The sequence below is a fragment of the Chanodichthys erythropterus genome, chromosome 16 (assembly GCF_024489055.1).
Source record: "Chanodichthys erythropterus isolate Z2021 chromosome 16, ASM2448905v1, whole genome shotgun sequence".
NCBI classification, from domain to species: Eukaryota; Metazoa; Chordata; class Actinopteri; order Cypriniformes; family Xenocyprididae; genus Chanodichthys; species Chanodichthys erythropterus.
In genome coordinates this window covers 40390577-40408660 of record NC_090236.1, presented here as the reverse complement: position 1 = coordinate 40408660, position 18084 = coordinate 40390577, and the positions used below count along the sequence as shown (strand labels likewise).

Genomic DNA, 18084 nt, shown 5'->3' with positions numbered 1-18084 from the left:
AGACAAAAATACTTGTTAAGACAATCATTGTTTGCTGTGTTGTCAGCTTATTTGGCCACCCATTGAAGCTCTGCTGTAGATCTGATGGTTTTCATTTCTTTAGGTTTTCGACTTTGAGTTTTAGCCATCATAAGCCTTGGCTTGAGAATTAGTCCACTTTGCTTCTACATTTTTTACTGTTGATGCCTGCCTCCTGTTTGCATCTTAAATGCCTTTTGGAGCCACGCTGAAGGAATGACGCACTCCCCGTTCCCCGATTTGATGAAAATCAACCCTGTCTTTTGTAATGCACCCTTCCCATTACCAGAACGGAATCTTGGCTGACTGGCAGACCTGACATCAAACCTTTTAATAACTCATTATTGATTGAAAGTCGAATCTCTCATATGTGTGTTTAAGAAACCTCCAGAGTGTAGTTGTAGCTAGGCCTCACTGTGCATAACAAATATGCAGAGAACCTGGTGTGTGTGTGTGTGTGTGTGTGTGTGTGTGTGTGTGTGTGTGTGTGTGTGTGTGTGTGTGTGTGTGTGTGTGTGTGTGTGTGTGTGTGTGTGTGTGTGTGTGTGTGTGTGTGTGTGTGCTTTTGTTTATATTACATTGTGGGGACCAAATGTCCCCATGATGTAATATAAACCTGAGTTCACCTACATCGTGGGGACCAGCCAGCGGTCCCCACAATGTAAATGGGTTTATAAATCATATAGAATGAGTTTTTGTGAAAAAGTAAAAGTTTGCACAGTTTCCTGTGAGGGTTAGGTTTAGGGGTAGGGGCAGGGTAGGGGGATAGAATGTACAGTTTGTTCAGTGTAAAATGCATTGAAGTCTATGGAAAGTCCCCACAATTCACAAAAACAAACATGTGTGTGTGTGTGTGTGTGTGTGTGTGTGTGTGTGTGTGTGTGTGTGTGCTTGGAGCTGTGATTTGCATTTGATGGCTTTGCATTTGACAGCTGGACTGAAGAACACCCTTAGTGTCTTCTCACACTGATGGCTCTTGTGCTGTCTGGCAGCTCGGGAAGCTCTAGAGAAACACAAAGATGAAGATGTGTGTGTGTGTGTGTGTGTGTTTTTTAAGTTTGTTTTGGTAGACTGCATGGAAGAGAGCTGCATTCATATGCAGGGGCTTCTGCAGACATGTAACAATCCCACAATCCCACTGAGTCACATCTTTTCTCCAGACAGCCCTGGCAAATCCCCATCCTCTCTGATGTATTAGTGAAGACAATGCCAACAGATGGGTTACACAGAGAGAAAGAGTACAGAAGTGAAACAGAGAGCAAGACAGAGACATTATAAGGAGCAGGAGAGAGACCACTCGTGGAAAAACTAAATGGGAGAAATTGTAACAGTCAATATGGCAACTTTAGGAATGGAAAAACACCTTTCAGTTGCAAGAGCCAATTGCCATTTTCATTGAGTTTGTTTTCTGTGCAAGTACATTAACTGGACCAAACTTAACCAGACCTATTTTATTTTATTTTATTTTATTTTATTTTATTATTTTATTTTATTTTATTTTATTTTATTTTATTTTATTTTATTTTATTTTATTTATTTTATTTTATTTTATTTTATTTTATTTTATTTTTATTTATTTTTTTATTATTATTTAATTTATTTTTATTTTATTTTATTTTATTATTTACAATTTTATTTTATTATTATATCTTATTTTACTTATTTTAATTTTTATGTTTTGTGTTTTATCTTATTTTATTTTATTATTAAATGTATTTTTATTTTATTTTATCTCATTATTTAATGTATTTTTATTTTATTTTATTATTTACAATTTTATTGTATTATATCATATTTTAATTATTTTAATTTTTAAATTTTGTGTTTTATCTTATTTTATTATTTTATTTTATTTATTTTTATTTTACTATTTTTATTTGTATTTTTTTATTTTATTTATTTTATATTTTATTTTATTTTACTTTAAATTTTTAATATTTTATTTTACTTATTTTTGTTTTATCTTATTTTGTTTATTTAATTAATTAAATTACTTTAATTTTATTCATTTATTTTATATATTTTATTTTACTTTAATTGTATTTATTATTTTATTTTATTTTGTTTTTACTTTAATTTTATTTACTATTTCATTTTAATATTTTATTTTATTTAATTTCATTATTTTTTTTTATTATTTATTTTATTATTAGGATGATTACAGATGAAAAACTAGGAAAATGCATGATACGAAGTGATCATAACTTATAATATAATATAACAGAACTGCCGTTGCATATCCAGGTTTAGTGTGAAGCGTTAGAGTGCCGTTTATCATTAGCAGCCCTTCTCCCATAATCCTCAGCATGGCAGAAGTACTGTCTTCAGGATAACTGTTATTACAAACAGACAATGGCAGACCTCTCTCATAGCCTACGCCTCCAACCGGGCCAATTAAACCTGTTAAATAAATTACTAATGATGTAGAAATTGTCCTAAATAAATAAAGACAAAATGCCCCTAAGCCTGTGAGAGCGGGAGGGAAACAGGATGCCAGCCGTCTCTGCAGAAAGCTTTCACAGACGGGCTTGGTGGGCGCAGTCTTTTATGCGCTGGCATTAAATGCAAGATTGTATTTGCATAATGAAGGCACCGCTAGAACACTGAAATGATTCCTCCGAGGTGAAGTGTGTATGCGTTTGTGTAGGTGTGTGTGCGTGTGCCATTGTCCTCTATTGTGAAGCCCCTGCACTCCATCCTTTTGGCTCCGTGAGAGGGGCTTGCGTTGCCATAGCATTGCCTTGTCTCTGCACTGACTGGCAGGTAATGTGGGAATGCAGTCCTGATAGCCTGCAGCAACGGCCGCATTCAGTAAACAAACCCACACAGAAATCCCACTCGCAAACAGGAGCGAAGAGGAAGAGAGGGGGAGTGTGAGAAAGGAGGGGCTGGAGAACCAACACTTTAGGGCTTGACTGGGAAGTGTCGTTCAGAAGTGCAACAACATAGAAAATCTCTGAGTTTTGAATCACGATTTGACTGTTTTTGTTCTTGAAGACAGGTGATTTAAGCAGATGATTGGTTCAGTACCCAGATTTACCAAATCTAATCTGAAACTGCATCCGATCAGGTGCTATTATGTATCTACAAATGATCTGCACATGATGAAATGTCATTTTAATTCGAGTTAATTTATTAATTTCTCTGCACAGGTAAGCCAGTTATGATCATCACTGAGTACATGGAGAACGGATCCCTTGATGCTTTTCTCAGGGTGAGTTTTGTTCGTTGGGTTTTCCGCGCACATCGTTATGATCTAGTAGTCGTTTAGAACTACTGTATTGGCTTAAAAATTTCCTGATAATTTTCTAACCTCCATGTCATCCAAGATGTCATGTCTTTCTTTCTTCACTGGAAAAGAAATGAAGGTTCCAGGATTTTTCTCCATATAGTGGACTTCACTGGGGTTCAACGGGTTGAAGGTCCAAATGTCAGTTTCAGTGCAGCTTCAAAGAGCTCTACATGATCCCAGACGAGGAATAAGAGTCTTATCTAGAGAAACCATCAGACATTTACTAAAAATAAATAAAAAATTATATACTTTTTAACCAAAAATGCTCGTCTTGCACTGCTCTGTGATGCTCCACGCATGACGTAATCATGTTGGAAAGTACCGCGGTAGGGTGAAAAATCGTATTTTCTCCTCCATCTTCAAAATCGTCCGACATCCATGTTTTACCTTTTTTTTTTGGTTTGCTTTGTAAACACTGGATCGGTACTTCCACCTACGTCACACGTGACCTTTCCAACATGATTACATCATGCGTGGAGCATCACAGAGCAGTGCAAGACGAGCATTTGTGGTTAAAAAGTATATAATTTTTATTTTTTTTAGATTTCTTTAGATAAGACTCTAGATAAGTCCTCGTCTGGGATCATGTAGAGCTCTTTGAAGCTGCAAAACTGAACATTTTGACCTTCAACCCGTTGAACCCCAGTGAAGTCCACTATATGGAAAACAATCCTGGAATGTTTTCCTTCATTTCTTTTCGACTGAAGAAAGAAAGACATGAACATCTTGGATTATCAAATTATCAAATTAGGAAAGTGAACTAATTTTTTAAACATCTTTTAACTGTAAATGTTGCTCCTTCCATAGAAGAACGATGGGCGGTTCACTGTAATCCAGCTGGTGGGAATCCTGCGTGGCATCGCTTCGGGAATGAAGTATCTGTCCGACATGAGCTACGTCCACCGTGACCTGGCGGCACGCAACATCCTGGTGAATAGTAACCTAGTGTGCAAAGTGTCCGACTTCGGCATGTCTCGAGTTTTGGAGGAAGACCCAGACGCTGCTTACACTACCAGAGTAAGTCTGACCTGTCCTTGAACTTGCCCTAGCACAAGCTTTCTAACCCGTTATCTTCAGCGTTTAACCTGCATGGATGTGCTTGTTCTGACAGAAAGTGCTGCTATTCTTTCAATGAGCAAACTAACCCTAACATTGAGTGCAGAGCGTGTGTGTGTGTGTGTGTGTGCATGCGCGTGTGTGATTAACCTCGATGCATGTGTTTGCTGTCTCTTTTGAAAGGAAATAACAGGAACCTATCAATCACAGGGAGGCAAGATACCTATCCGCTGGACTGCTCCTGAAGCCATCACGTACAGAAAGTTCACCTCCGCCTCCGACGTGTGGAGTTACGGCATCGTCATGTGGGAAGTGATGTCATACGGAGAGCGGCCATACTGGGACATGAGTAATCAGGATGTAAGTGTTTTATAAGGAATGGACGAGGTTGATTCGGATCTTGAAGTGTTGTGTTTAACTTCCCGTTTGGTTCTCTCTCGTGTCAGGTGATCAAGGCGATTGAGGAAGGCTATCGGCTGCCTCCACCCATGGACTGTCCAGTGTCTTTGCACCAGCTGATGCTGGATTGTTGGCAGAAAGAACGTGCCGAAAGGCCAAAGTTCAGCCAAATTGTCAACATGCTGGACAAACTCATCCGCAACCCCAACAGCCTGAAGAGGACGGGAGGAGAGATAGCCAGGTAATTAATAAAATCTCTGACACATAAGCCAGGGGACAACATGCAGCTGTCCTGAGGGTGCACCGGTCACTGTCCTGCTGCACTTCTTTCCCTGTCTGAGATGTTTCCAAATCCGTTTTTTTTTAAAACAATTGTGAAAATTTTTTTTGAAATAATTATTATATAAATTATTATAATAATTTTATCATTTGTGTTATGATAATCTGCCTTATTTGCTTTATTATTTTGGAAGTTGAATTTATAATAATAATAATAATAACATTAATTTATTAAGTGTTGGAATTTATTATTCAACTTCCAAAATATATTTGTTTTTAAATAGTTAAAATTAAATTTTATTATTAATTAATCTATTTTTTTTAAATAAATTACTATGATAAAAATATCAATATTTTTTGTATAGTTTTTTGCATTCAATTATTATTATTCAGTTATTACATTTTTATTATTAAATTTTTATTTTTTTGCAATTTCCAAATATATAAATACAAAAAAAATTAATACAATATTTAAAATTAAATATATCCACACTAAAAAAATGCTGAGTTAAAAACAAGTTGGTTTGAAAATGGACAAACCCAGCAATTGGGTTGTTTTAACCCAGCGAATGGGTTGTTTTAACCCAGAGAATGGGCTGTTTTAGCCCAGCATTTGGGCTGTTTTAACCCAGCGATTGGGTTGTTTTAACCCAGAGAATGGGCTGTTTTAACCCAGCGACTGGGCTGTTTTAACCCAGTGATTGGGCTGTTTTAACCCAGTGATTCAGTTGTTTTAACTCAGCGATTGGGCTGTTTTAACCCAGCGATTGGGTTGTTTTAACCCAGCATTTGGGCTGTTTTAACCCAGCGATTGGGCTGTTTTAACCCAGCGATTGGGTTGTTTTAACCCAGCGATTGGGCTGTTTTAACCCAGAGATTAGGCTTTTTTAACCCAGCTATTGTTTTTTTTAAACCAGCGATTGGGCTGTTTTAACCCAGCGAATGGGTTGTTTCAACCCAGCATTTGGGCTATTTTAACCCAGCGATTGGGCTGTTTTAACCCAGAGATTAGGCTGTTTAACCCAGCGATTGGGCTGTTTTAACCCAGCGATTGGGCTGTTTTAACCCAGCATTTGGGCTGTTTTAACCCAGCGATTGGGCTGTTTTAACCCAGCGATTGGGCTGTTTTAACCCAGCGATTGGGCTGTTTTAACCCAGAAATTAGGTTGTTTTAACCCAGCGATTGGGCTGTTTTAACCCAGCGATTGGGCTGTTTTAACCCAGCGATTGGGTTGTTTTAACCCAGCGATTGGGCTGTTTTAACCCAGAGATTAGGCTTTTTTAACCCAGCTATTGTTTTTTTTTAAACCAGCGATTGGGCTGTTTTAACCCAGCGAATGGGTTGTTTTAACCCAGCATTTGGGCTGTTTTAACCCAGCATTTGGGCTGTTTTAACCCAGCGATTGGGCTGTTTTAACCCAGAGATTAGGCTGCATTTGGGCTGTTTTAACCCAGCGATTGGGCTGTTTTAACCCAGCGATTGGGTTGTTTTAACCCAGCGATTGGGCTGTTTTAACCCAGAGATTAGGCTTTTTTAACCCAGCTATTGTTTTTTTTAAACCAGCGATTGGGCTGTTTTAACCCAGCGAATGGGTTGTTTTAACCCAGCATTTGGGCTATTTTAACCCAGCGATTGGGCTGTTTTAACCCAGAGATTAGGCTGTTTAACCCAGCGATTGGGTTGTTTTAACCCAGCGATTGGGCTGTTTTAACCCAGCGATTGGGCTGTTTTAACCCAGCATTTGGGCTGTTTTAACCCAGCGACTGGGCTGTTTTAACCCAGTGATTCAGTTGTTTTAACTCAGCGATTGGGCTGTTTTAACCCAGCGATTAGGTTGTTTTAACCCAGCAATTGGGCTGTTTTAACCCAGCGATTGGGTTGTTTTAACCCAGCGATTGGGCTGTTTTAACCCAGAGATTAGGCTTTTTTAACCCAGCTATTGTTTTTTTTTAAACCAGCGATTGGGCTGTTTTAACCCAGCGAATGGGTTGTTTTAACCCAGCATTTGGGCTGTTTTAACCCAGCATTTGGGCTGTTTTAACCCAGCGATTGGGCTGTTTTAACCCAGAGATTAGGCTGTTTTAACCCAGCGATTGGGTTGTTTTAACCCAGCGATTGGGCTGTTTTAACCCAGCGATTGGGCTGTTTTAACCCAGAGATTAGGCTGTTTTAACCCAGCGATTGGGTTGTTTTAACCCAGCGATTGGGCTGTTTTAACCCAGCGATTGGGCTGTTTTAACCCAGAGATTAGGTTTTTTTAACCCAGCGACACTATTGTTTATAAATTACTATCTTGCTTAAAATAAAGTGTAGCTCAACATCTTTGTCCAATTTAAAATCAGCTTGGCTCAGAATGTTTTCTCAGTCTGAGTGGGCATGCCTCTTCTCGTGTCAGCCATGTTCTCCAGTGATTAGTTTGCTGTAAATGTGTTTTCAGCCGTGGCACTCAAGTGCATGTTAAACGCATGACTGCCAGTGTTATATAAACGTGTTCCAATGAAGTGAAGCTCACGGCTATAAAGTCTTTTATAGTTCTTTCATACGTTGTTCAAAGTGGGCGACACAGAGCCAGCCCAAGCTCTCGGGGCTCCTAACTAAGTCTTTTCTCTTTCTTTAGACCCAACACCACCCTCCTGGAGCCCAGCAGCCCAGAATTCACATCCACCCTGGGATCAGTCGCCGACTGGCTGCAGGCCATCAACATGGAACGTTACAGAGACAACTTCACTGCTGCTGGCTACACCACTCCAGAGGCTGTGGTCCACATGACACAAGAGTGAGTCACGTGACCAAAATACTGGGCACTACTGAGGTGTCAGGAGATGTGTGATGTGTGTATGTTGGCTTCGGGCTTCAGTTTGACTAATACAAGGGAAAGAAACCCAGCGCTCAGGGATGCACAGTCCTGACGTATGAGCTCAGTAGTCACATGCAGATGCCAGCCAAGCATTGAAAACTTCTACTTTGGCATTCAAATGTTCAGGCAGGATCAAGTTCTTAGATTTCATGTTAAAAGCAAATGAGTTTGCAGAGAGAAAATGAAACATGTTCTCACCCCCTGTTGTCTTGTGTTTGGTTGGAACAGAGACATGGCGAGGATAGGGATCTCTTCTGCCGCACACCAGGATAAGATCCTCAACAGCGCACAGGGAATGCTGTCCCAGATGCAACAAATGCAAGACAGGATGGTTCCTGTCTGAACCCATGGGATCGAAACACACAAACTCGAAACACACTTTGGACTTCCTTTTTTATTTTTGGTTCTAAGAAAATCCATTTACCTCATCCATGCACTTTAAATTAAATTTAAATGAAACAGAAAAAGATTTCAGAGGAACGACACGGCACTTTTCTTTCAATAACGCCATCCGAGTCGCGCTGTACCGATGCTCTGGATATATGATTGTAGGAAACTTTTCATTTCAGTGAAACTACAAAGGAGTTTCTCTGTTCGCTTATTTGATTTTTTTTTTGTATGTGTGTGCCTGTAAGTAAATGTATAAATAGTACTGGATTTTTTGCCATTTCATGCGGAGTTTTAACACGTGAAATGGAGGCGTCGGAGCTAAAGATTTTATGCACTCTTAACCGCTTTTGTTCCGGGGATTTCGCAGAGGCATTCATCTTCCCAGCGTCCACAATGGAAGAGCAGCTCTGGAAAGTCTCCAGGTCTCCCCACCGTCAGAATGGAATATCTCCGCAATTCTCCGCACGGCTTGGGTTGGAATAGAAAAATCGCCCCTCGGTTTACATCTTTCTCTCTCCACCTCGGCCTCCACGGTTTTCCCCTGCCCTCTCTCTCCTCGCCTCTCTGTCTCCGGAGACCTTCGGCGGGCCGTGAAATCAACACATGTCTCCCTCGCTGGAAGTTCCATCAGAGCTGAGCTAAGGTAAGCACAAAGTCCGACCCAGTGTTTATGGGATCTGCTCTACTTCCTCTCTGTCCCCTGCAGTTATTTATCCGCTCATTAGTTGGGATTAGAACCAGTGCCGATGAATACAAGGGATATATAACCGTGCCGTTTGATGGGATGAGCTCAAAATCAAAACGGAGCCAAAAAATGTCAAATGTGTTTTTCCCAGGCTCCCCAGCAACAGAGCAAACAGAGCAATTTCAGTTTCCATACTCCATGGATTACTCCAATTAATGCTGCGTTTGTGTGTTTACAGGACGCGCTTTGAATCCCTGAATCATAATCATTTTCTCTCCCTCTCTTGCTTCACAGAGTCACCTTCACACATCTGCTCCGCGGCGATATCCTCCGTCGAACCCGACGCTGACTCGCATCCATTGCGGTTTCAATAACTACATTTACTTGACACCAGGACTTCAATTCCCATGATTCCCTGAACGCTTCCACGACGGGAGACTGAAAACATGACAAACAAACCCGAGGAGCAGTCGGTCGTCTCCTAAGAGATTCGATGAGAGATATAATGAACATTTTCATTTGGTCTCACTCTTGACAGGAAAAACTCTCCGCTCTCAGTGCAGCGTGTTGCTGTTTTCTTTGAAGGTTTGTTTTGAGGCGCGTACACAAAGGACAGAAGCACATGATGTGTGCTAAGACTGCAGAAGTTTGTGGCGGCTCTCTGGAGACCAACATACTGGAGTTGTTTGCTATATATCCTGTTCTTCGCTTCTTACCAATGCTGGAGATTGTAACTAAAAAAAAAAAAAACGCCACATTTATTTGAGTCCTTTGACTCGAATGAAACCATTTCAGTGCTGATTTGAATGGTCTGAATGCGGACTGCAAGAAGAGGCACGTTATTTGTACCTAAAATAAACTTATTACAGGAATGTTTATAAAAAGGGAAGAAAAAGAACTGTTAACATTTCAAGTGTGCTCTGTTTCACTTCATCCTTCCAATCCGAGAGACTCAATATGACGCATTCTCATATGAAATGCTTTCTTCCCATTTCATCTTTCGATAGACCCGGTTTAGGACCTGTTTGGAATATGCAATGAATGTGAATGAGGAGAGAAATCCAATAGAATGTACCGTGCCAAGTCTCCTAATGTAGTTTATTCTGAAAGAACACTAACGATTCTCGTTTTTTCCCCCAGATGATCTAGACATTTCAAGTTTAAGGTTGTGTCATCGTTTTCCTTCTCTTCCATTTTTATTTTTTGAATTTAGGTACATGAAACATGTCATTTATTTATGGTCTTTTTTTATCTAGTTTGTAAATTGTAAAATAGAGCTATGAGAGAAATAAATGATTGCCAAGTGCATTGTAATTAAAGGGGTCCTTGATTATGATTTTACTTTTTTAACTTTAGTTAGTGTGTAATGTTGCTGTTTGAGCATAAACAACATCTGCAAAGTTATGACGCTCAAAGTTCAATGAAAAGAGAGATATTTTCTTTTACAGAAATCGCTGTTTATGGACTACAACGAGCTTCTTCCTAGGTTGGTGACATCACTAATGCTAAAATTTACATAAACCCCGCCCCCGAGAACGTGCAACAAAGGGGGCGGGGCCATGTTGGGCTGCTTTAGAGAAGAGGAAGAGTTGTTGTAGTCGAGTGTTGTTGACATGCCGTCATTTTACACCAAACGAGGGTCAATTCAACACAAAAGATGAACATGACGGCACATGCTAGTGGATGAGTTGAATCAACTCCACAGCAACTACATCAATTTATCCACTAACCATTCAGAAACGTCTAAAAGTTGTAACTTCTTCCTGAGTCTCTCCATCAGTGTCGACTCCGGTTTGAACAATGTAAGGCTGAACACTTTCCTCATTTTGGCTGCGTGAGATTCTCCAGCTTTGTTGTTGTTGAGCTGTTAAAGCTCCGCCCTCTTCTGGAAAGCGGAGCTCATTTGCATTTAAAGGGACACACACAAAAACGGCGTGTTTTTGCTCACACCCGAATTTGACAAGCTATTATAAATGATCTGTGGGGGATTTTGAGCTGAAACTTCACAGACACATTCTGGAGACACCAGAGGCTTACATTTTGTGAAAGGGGGGCATTATAGATCCTCTTTAATGTCTATAAAGTGATTTATGTGGCTAATTCTTTGAAACGGATTTCTGGAAAGGTGTCTGATGAGGTATTCCCACATGGAGAGACATGAATCGCATGTTTATATCCTTATAAAGTGGCAGCTGAGGGTGAGAGCGGACAATTGGCTCCGATGCCGGTCACATATTTCTATTACATTTTGGCCGCAGTTGAAACGGACAGGGCGAATGTGGTGGTATAAACACGTTTGCCTGTCTTGCCAGTAGCATTCAGAATATTTTGAGTTTTCTCTTCTCCTTTTCACCCATCATTCCTCTCCTCGTCTCTTTCAGCTCGAGCTTGAAGTGAGTGTTTGTGTAAACGCTGATTGTGAGTAAAAGCAGCTTGGCAGGGATAACCAACACATTAAAAGCGTATCAAAAATAAGAGGGAAAAAATGAGAAAATTCTCCCCCGAAGAACAATTTCAACAATCAAACCGTATTATGGTTGAAGAGGGGGCTGCCCGCGAGTGCCTGTGTTTCGTCAGCCTTTCTTTTTTTTTTTCCTCCCTTTACTTTATTTTCTTTAAACTTTTTTTTTTTCCCTGTCCTTTCTACACTTTGAATGAGCCGTAATACAGCCGCTTTGGCACGGTACGCCTGCTTAATCAGTAAACATCTGTTTCCCACAGCCGTCCCAGTCGCGATGAGGGCTGATTGTGGAAAGCCTTTGATAAATAAAGGAGGGAGGGAGAAAACGAGGAGAAAACGTAATTTTAGAATCCCAGAAAACCCTGCCGTGAGCCAAGCAATGTTTTTCCTCTGACAATCATTCTAATGAGAGATGCATTCATTATGCATGTATTTAGACGCCCGTCACATCGGAAAGGATGAAAAAACTTAGAGGAATTAAACTTTGCTCAGGAAAGACTCACCAGCCTGAATCTGGTTGGTATGTAATGAGGAAGAGAAGCGGCATTCCTGCAGGATGAGAGCAGAGAGAGAGAGAACAGGAACTAGAGTGTTTTGATAGTTCTCGATGAGGTTTAACAGGGACGCCGTGGACCAGGACTTAGTCTCTAAGAGGGTGGTGAAGGACAGAGAGTGTCTGAGGACCCAGAAACAGCTTACAACTGCAGTCTGAGAGAAAACCAAACCCTGAATGCATGTTTTAAATCCTGGAACAGCACAATCTGAATCATCAGGACATAAGCCAGATCTTAGACTTATATGAATCTGTTCTAGTGTCCTACATCCGCGAGATCTCTGTGTATTGTAGCAATGGCTAGATATCAGTCTGTTTCAATAGCCACTTTATCAATTATTTTCAGAAAGAAAGAAAACATAAGTTTAACAAGGAAAAGATTAACAATCGAAATCTGGAGCGGCAGGAGCAAATGAATTCATTCCCTCTCTTTCATCTTGTCCAATGCCAGACGAGCGTGGAAAATGTCTTGAGTTGATTTTAGCAAGGATGTCACCAAATGTTCACTGCAAAAAAAAATGATGTCTTTGTCTTGTTTTTATTTGTATTTTAGTATCCAGTATTTTAATTTATTTATTTATTTAATTTGGCTCTGGCAGATAGTAAAAATTAAATTATTTGCATAATTATTTTTTGAGCGAGCCAACCCTATTGACCGAGGCTGTTGGGGTTAAATGACCAGTGGCTGAATGTTAAATTAGTGAGAAAAACGGATCCTTTCAGCTTTTGACAAATGGTTTGTGGGAACTTTTGCATTCTGCATTTCCATAATCAGCCTTAAGCTGTACGAGACCTCTGGTCCATTAATCCCTGTTCAAACACTCATCCTGGTGTGGTGAAGACCGTTGTCCTGACCTCCCTCCGGACTAAAGGAATCTCTCTGGCTCTAGATCAAGATGACATTTCAGGACACATTTCAATATTAAACCGCAGAATATTTATTCAGAACAAAAACAGCCTCAAAACCATTTTTTTTTTTTTTAATAATGTAATATACATACGAACACACACACACACACACACACACACACACACACACACACACACACACACACACACACACACACACACATATTATATATATATATATATAGCTTTTGGTGAATTACTTGTAAAGTAAAAACAAAACAAAAAATGTTGGTGCCATAAAATAATAATCCCCAAACAGCTGTAAATATGAAATACTATATTTGATTCAAATTGTTTTTTATCACAGTTTGTAAACTATATTTGCACAATCATAAGAGATGAACTAGTCAAAAGTTCTTTGTGAGCAAACGCAGTTTCTCGTGGGGAGAAAGCAAAAGCATTTAAATGTTATTTTTTCTCCATCTCATATTTTTTCCATCACCGTGTCCCTTTAAGGGCTCTGTAGAGCACTAGTAATCCAGATTTGATAATCTGAAAAGGTGTGTATCTGGATCAGTTCCAATCCAATTTTGTTGTGAAAAAATGGCACAAAAGTACGATGAATTACCTGATCCTGGATAGCAAAAGATGGGATTTCCAAATCCAGAACATTCTGATCCAGCACTCAATTTACATTATTCCTTAATGATTTCACTCTGTCATTCTTCTTTCACCTTTTATGTAAATAAGTAAATATATAGTATTTTTTGACCAGTTTTAAAGTTTTATTAAATTTTTGTTCCTGAAATTCACCCTTCTGATGGGATCTGTAGGTTATAATTCAGACTTTTTGGATCAAAGGTATCTCAATCTTACTAAAATGTTTTAAGCAACACAAACTGATGAAAAAAAAAAACAAAGTATTTATTATAGTAAACTATAGTACACTGTAAAAAATGACCGTGATTTTAACAGTAAAAGACTGTAAAAATACTGCGGTGAAAAACTGTCAATTGGTTTAGAGAAAGTTTCCGTACTATATACGGTGAATAACTGTAATATATTTTTATATACATTTAATGTAATTTTACGGTAAAGTACCGTTAAATTCACAGTTTTTGGAAGTGAAAAATAACAGTTCATTGTAAAATTTACAGTGAAAAAACGTAAATTGACATTAACAGATTTTTTTTTTACGTTGCTACTGTATTTTTTACGTTTTTTACCGTAAATATTACTGGAATTTTTTTTACAGTGTAAATTGTAATATACTGTATTTATTATAGTATTTACAACACTTTGTTAATGAATGCAACAGCATACTGTAATATTAACTATAGTGAACTGATAAACTGTAATAAATACTGTAGTTTACTTTAGTTTTTTAGTATAATATACCCTGTAGTTGTGGAAAACTAAGTAAGTCATTTGTTTATATTAATACAGTTACGTTACCACAACATCTACTGAATAACCACAATACATTAATTCAAGTACTTTACTATAGTATGGTTCAAAAACACTATAGTATTTACATAAATTAATATTCATGTGGTTTAATCCAGATCAAAACCAAGATTGGATTGTGTGATCTAATCTGATTTCAGAATCCTTTTTTCCTTTTGAATAACCCATATTCAAGATTTGATCCAATCCGATAGCCGAAATCTGATCAGATGACTTTTGAACAACTGGCCCCAGGTCTTGTTTTACAGTTAATATATCACTATGATATGTATAATTAGTTAGGAAAGAGTAGAATCAGAATTTAGTGATTTAGTAAAAAAAAAACATTTACTAACAGATAAAACAAAAAAAAGATATATCTTCTCAAATGAAGTCTTAATATTTTACACAATTTTGTGTCATATTGTGTTATTTGATAAACAAGGCAAACGATACTAATTAAGCGAACACTTTTGCAGTGCAGACATTTCTAATGTGACCTTTGTGCATCGTCCCTCTTAATGCATGAAGCTGATTTTAACTGATCACTCGATGCTGGATCACGTTTAATACATTATCGACATTTCATGCCTATTAATATGTGAGGTGTATAAGTGTGAGTGATTGACTTTGGCTGTGTGCACATGCTGCGGTGAGCTTCATACAGCCCTGCATGATTAATGAGAAAGAGATGACAAAGGTAATGAGGTTTGCTTAACAGTGTCATACTCACCCACAGGCTTTTACCGGAAACACACAACTAATGGAGAGAGAGAGAGAGAGCAGAGGGGGTTCAATGCAATTAAAATCTTCAATTTATTTTCCTTTCCCACTGTCTCCTGCACTTCTGTCATAACGTCGTATGTAGTGAGTGTTTTCATTGCTCATTTTTCTCTACTTCTACTCTTCATTTGCCACTCTCTCAAGGATTTTTGATTGATTGTACCAAGCTTTCTCTAGGATCGGCACACACACGAGCTCCGTTTCAAATCCTAGTAAGCTTCCTATCCGTCTGTCTTCTACCAAGGCAGCATACTAACTGAAATTGAGCCGAAAGTGGCTGATTTGGGACGTTATACATAAACAGCAACTCTGCACATAACACAAATAGGCCTATAGTGTTAAAACACGATTCTAATGGACCCTTTCCAGGTTCGTAACTCAAAAGTAAACTTTCGCAGGGAATATTTCTGTACATGGGGAAACACAGAAAATATTACTTTTGAGTTCATAATTGCTCCAACAGAAAATGAAAAACAATCACTATTGCATTTCCACGATTTTCCAAAAAAAATTAATATAGAGAAAAACTAATTACGGCAGGCAGAGGAGAGAAAGATGTCAAATTTACAATCACTCCCTTAGCAGCTATATTAGAAAACAGCAGAAATGTTGACTATTTTTTATTGTAATTTATCAGGGTATAGTGTCGTAAATTGAAAAAAAAAAATAAAAATAAAAATATATATATATATATATATATAACACTGGCCAGATTTACATTAATTTTTGCATAAATGTGTCATCACACTGACAAGGGTCTAAAGTGTTCAGTGTTGCCAAGTATGCGGTTTTCCCGCAGAATTTAGCTACTTTAACACTGTTGCCGCGGGTTGATTTTTTTATGTCCGTGGTTTGAAGCGACCCAGAATAACATGATATTTAGCCCCTGAAACGCAGGGGAACATCCTGAAATGCGTTTGAGTAGCAATTTGTTGTGAAAACCTGGCAACCCTGATAGTGTTTGCAGTTAGCTTGTTGCTAAGCAAACAACACAATATCCATACAGCATACAAGTACTTAGCATGCACAAATATTGTGTAAATAGCCCATTTTCAATTAGTCAAATGATTTATTATTGATACTTTCTAAGTTTATTCAACATTTCTCCCGCATTTAGGATGAGCTCTTTCAATGAGATTGGTGCAATACATTCTGGGATTGTTTTCACCACAAAATGATACATATGGTCCTTTCAGAATAGAAACCATCATATAGTCATGCTGCCTAATGTTTAGACTTTGTGTTGGTTGCATACCTACAACTCCTTAAAATGCTGTCTATGTGGGTAGCTCACTAGGTTTTGGAACAGGACTGTTGACTTTCTCTCTAGGAGCAGGAATTGAGTTAGATCACATTTAAAAAAAAAAAAAACCTGTGGTGAAAATCAAGATTTTAATGTTGTTTATATGTGGTGTTTTTAATATGCTTTAAGACAAACCATGTTTGACAATTATGACAAACAAATTCATCAGTCAACACCATCGCTGAGTATTTTCTTCTTAAAACTGCAGTGTATCAACCGTGTTTTGAAACCGCCTACCGTCACAAACATGTAATCCTGACAAAGTTCCTATCATTAGGATGGTGATTTTTAGAAGGCAGCTGAGATGGTGAACGGGAGCATGGTTTGTGTAACATTAGCAACACATTATTAGCTGCTTGATAACGTAGTCAAGCCAAAGGCTAATCATATCAATAACCAGGGCTTGACATTAACTGCGGGTGTATTTCAGCAGTGGCGTGTGACGCAGTCACTCCTACTAGCCACTTTGGCGGGTTGAAATTTATATAAAATATATACATTTTTCAATTGTAGTCTTTTAAAAAGGCATCTGATCTAATAAACTAAGTGCAACATAGTGTTGTCAAAATATTTCGATACATATCCACACTGAAATATCTGAAACTCTTCCAATACTCATTTTCCGAAGAACAGATTCACGATATCAGCTGCTCTCTCTCTTCTCTCCGACAGCAAGTCGACACACAAACCGCCTCATTTCATTTGCTTCGGATGAATATTGTTGGTGTTACAGGCACGTATTGCGCATAATTTTGCTAATTTCTGCAGATTTTGCTCTCACACCCAAAGTGCGCCACATAAAACCTCCTCTCAGTACTAAATTTAGTACTTTTTCACTGCTTATTGCACTTAAACAGTCAAATACACACAAAATAATGTCACAATGCCGGTCTTGGTGAGTATTCACGTAAACACAGTCAGTTATGTTTGAAGTGAACATAAACAGTTGAGAAAGAAAACGCATGTGTAACAGTATAATGGATCTTAAAGTGACAGCAGCCTAATAAACCTGCTGACAAATTATGAAATAATATTATAAATATCTACACAGCAGTTTTCCCCATGATATCGCTGTCAAAATTGTGGCCAGTAAAAATGCTGAGGCTAGTAACTTTGGAAAAAAAGTAGCCAAATGGCTGGTAAGCAAAAAAGTTAATGTCAAAGCCTGTCAATACCTGTCATGTGTCCGACGTAGAGAGTGATACATAACACTTGTAGATGAGCCTGTATAATCTGCTCTTCCTCTGAATCAGTTTCTGGTTCAAACATGCTGTGTATGGCTGAATTAAACCAGTATTTCCACTCACCATTGTGCAGCGTTTACTACAGTAAAGTTGACCGAGTGGATCTCTGAGCTGGTGTGAGTGAGTGGAGGCGGGGCTAATCTGCATATTCATGATCTGCGTATACTAAATGAAGCAAGGGTGTCGAGTTACAAGCTATTGAAAAAAAATTCCCATTTTGTTCATCAAAGATGTGTTTTAAGGTATAAAATGATTGACTGCAGGGGGATCGTAAAAATCAGTCCAAGCTGAGGTTCTGATACCCAGCCATTTCCCACAGTATCGACAAACACAGCATCCTCGTCCACACGCCAAATGGAGTTTGGTTTTCTATCAGACTAAAACGCTGCAGACACCGCCGCGGCCAAAAAGCAGTCCGCTTAATTTCTTCTCTGTCCAGTGATAAGTATTTATGAGATTGTGTAAGAA

At 38.5% G+C, this 18084-nt stretch overlaps 1 protein-coding gene across 3 annotated transcripts in view; it reads left to right on the top strand.

Moving 5' to 3' along the window:
- epha4a (eph receptor A4a) overlaps positions 1-10377 on the top strand; it is a 48603-nt gene extending 38226 nt beyond the window's left edge. Inside the window, exons 12-18 of one of the 3 annotated variants that reach the window (XM_067364223.1) lie at positions 3171-3232; positions 4118-4327; positions 4550-4726; positions 4813-5006; positions 7663-7821; positions 8131-8935; positions 9272-10377. In XM_067364223.1, coding sequence (XP_067220324.1) covers positions 3171-3232; positions 4118-4327; positions 4550-4726; positions 4813-5006; positions 7663-7821; positions 8131-8245 — 917 coding nt within the window. In that variant the 3' untranslated portion in view covers positions 8246-8935; positions 9272-10377. Of the gene's footprint in view, positions 1-3170; positions 3233-4117; positions 4328-4549; positions 4727-4812; positions 5007-7662; positions 7826-8130; positions 8936-9271 lie in introns of those variants that run through there. The other 2 variants (XM_067364224.1, XM_067364225.1) reach the window with 2 other exon arrangements.
- The last annotated feature ends 7707 nt before the right edge of the window (positions 10378-18084 follow it).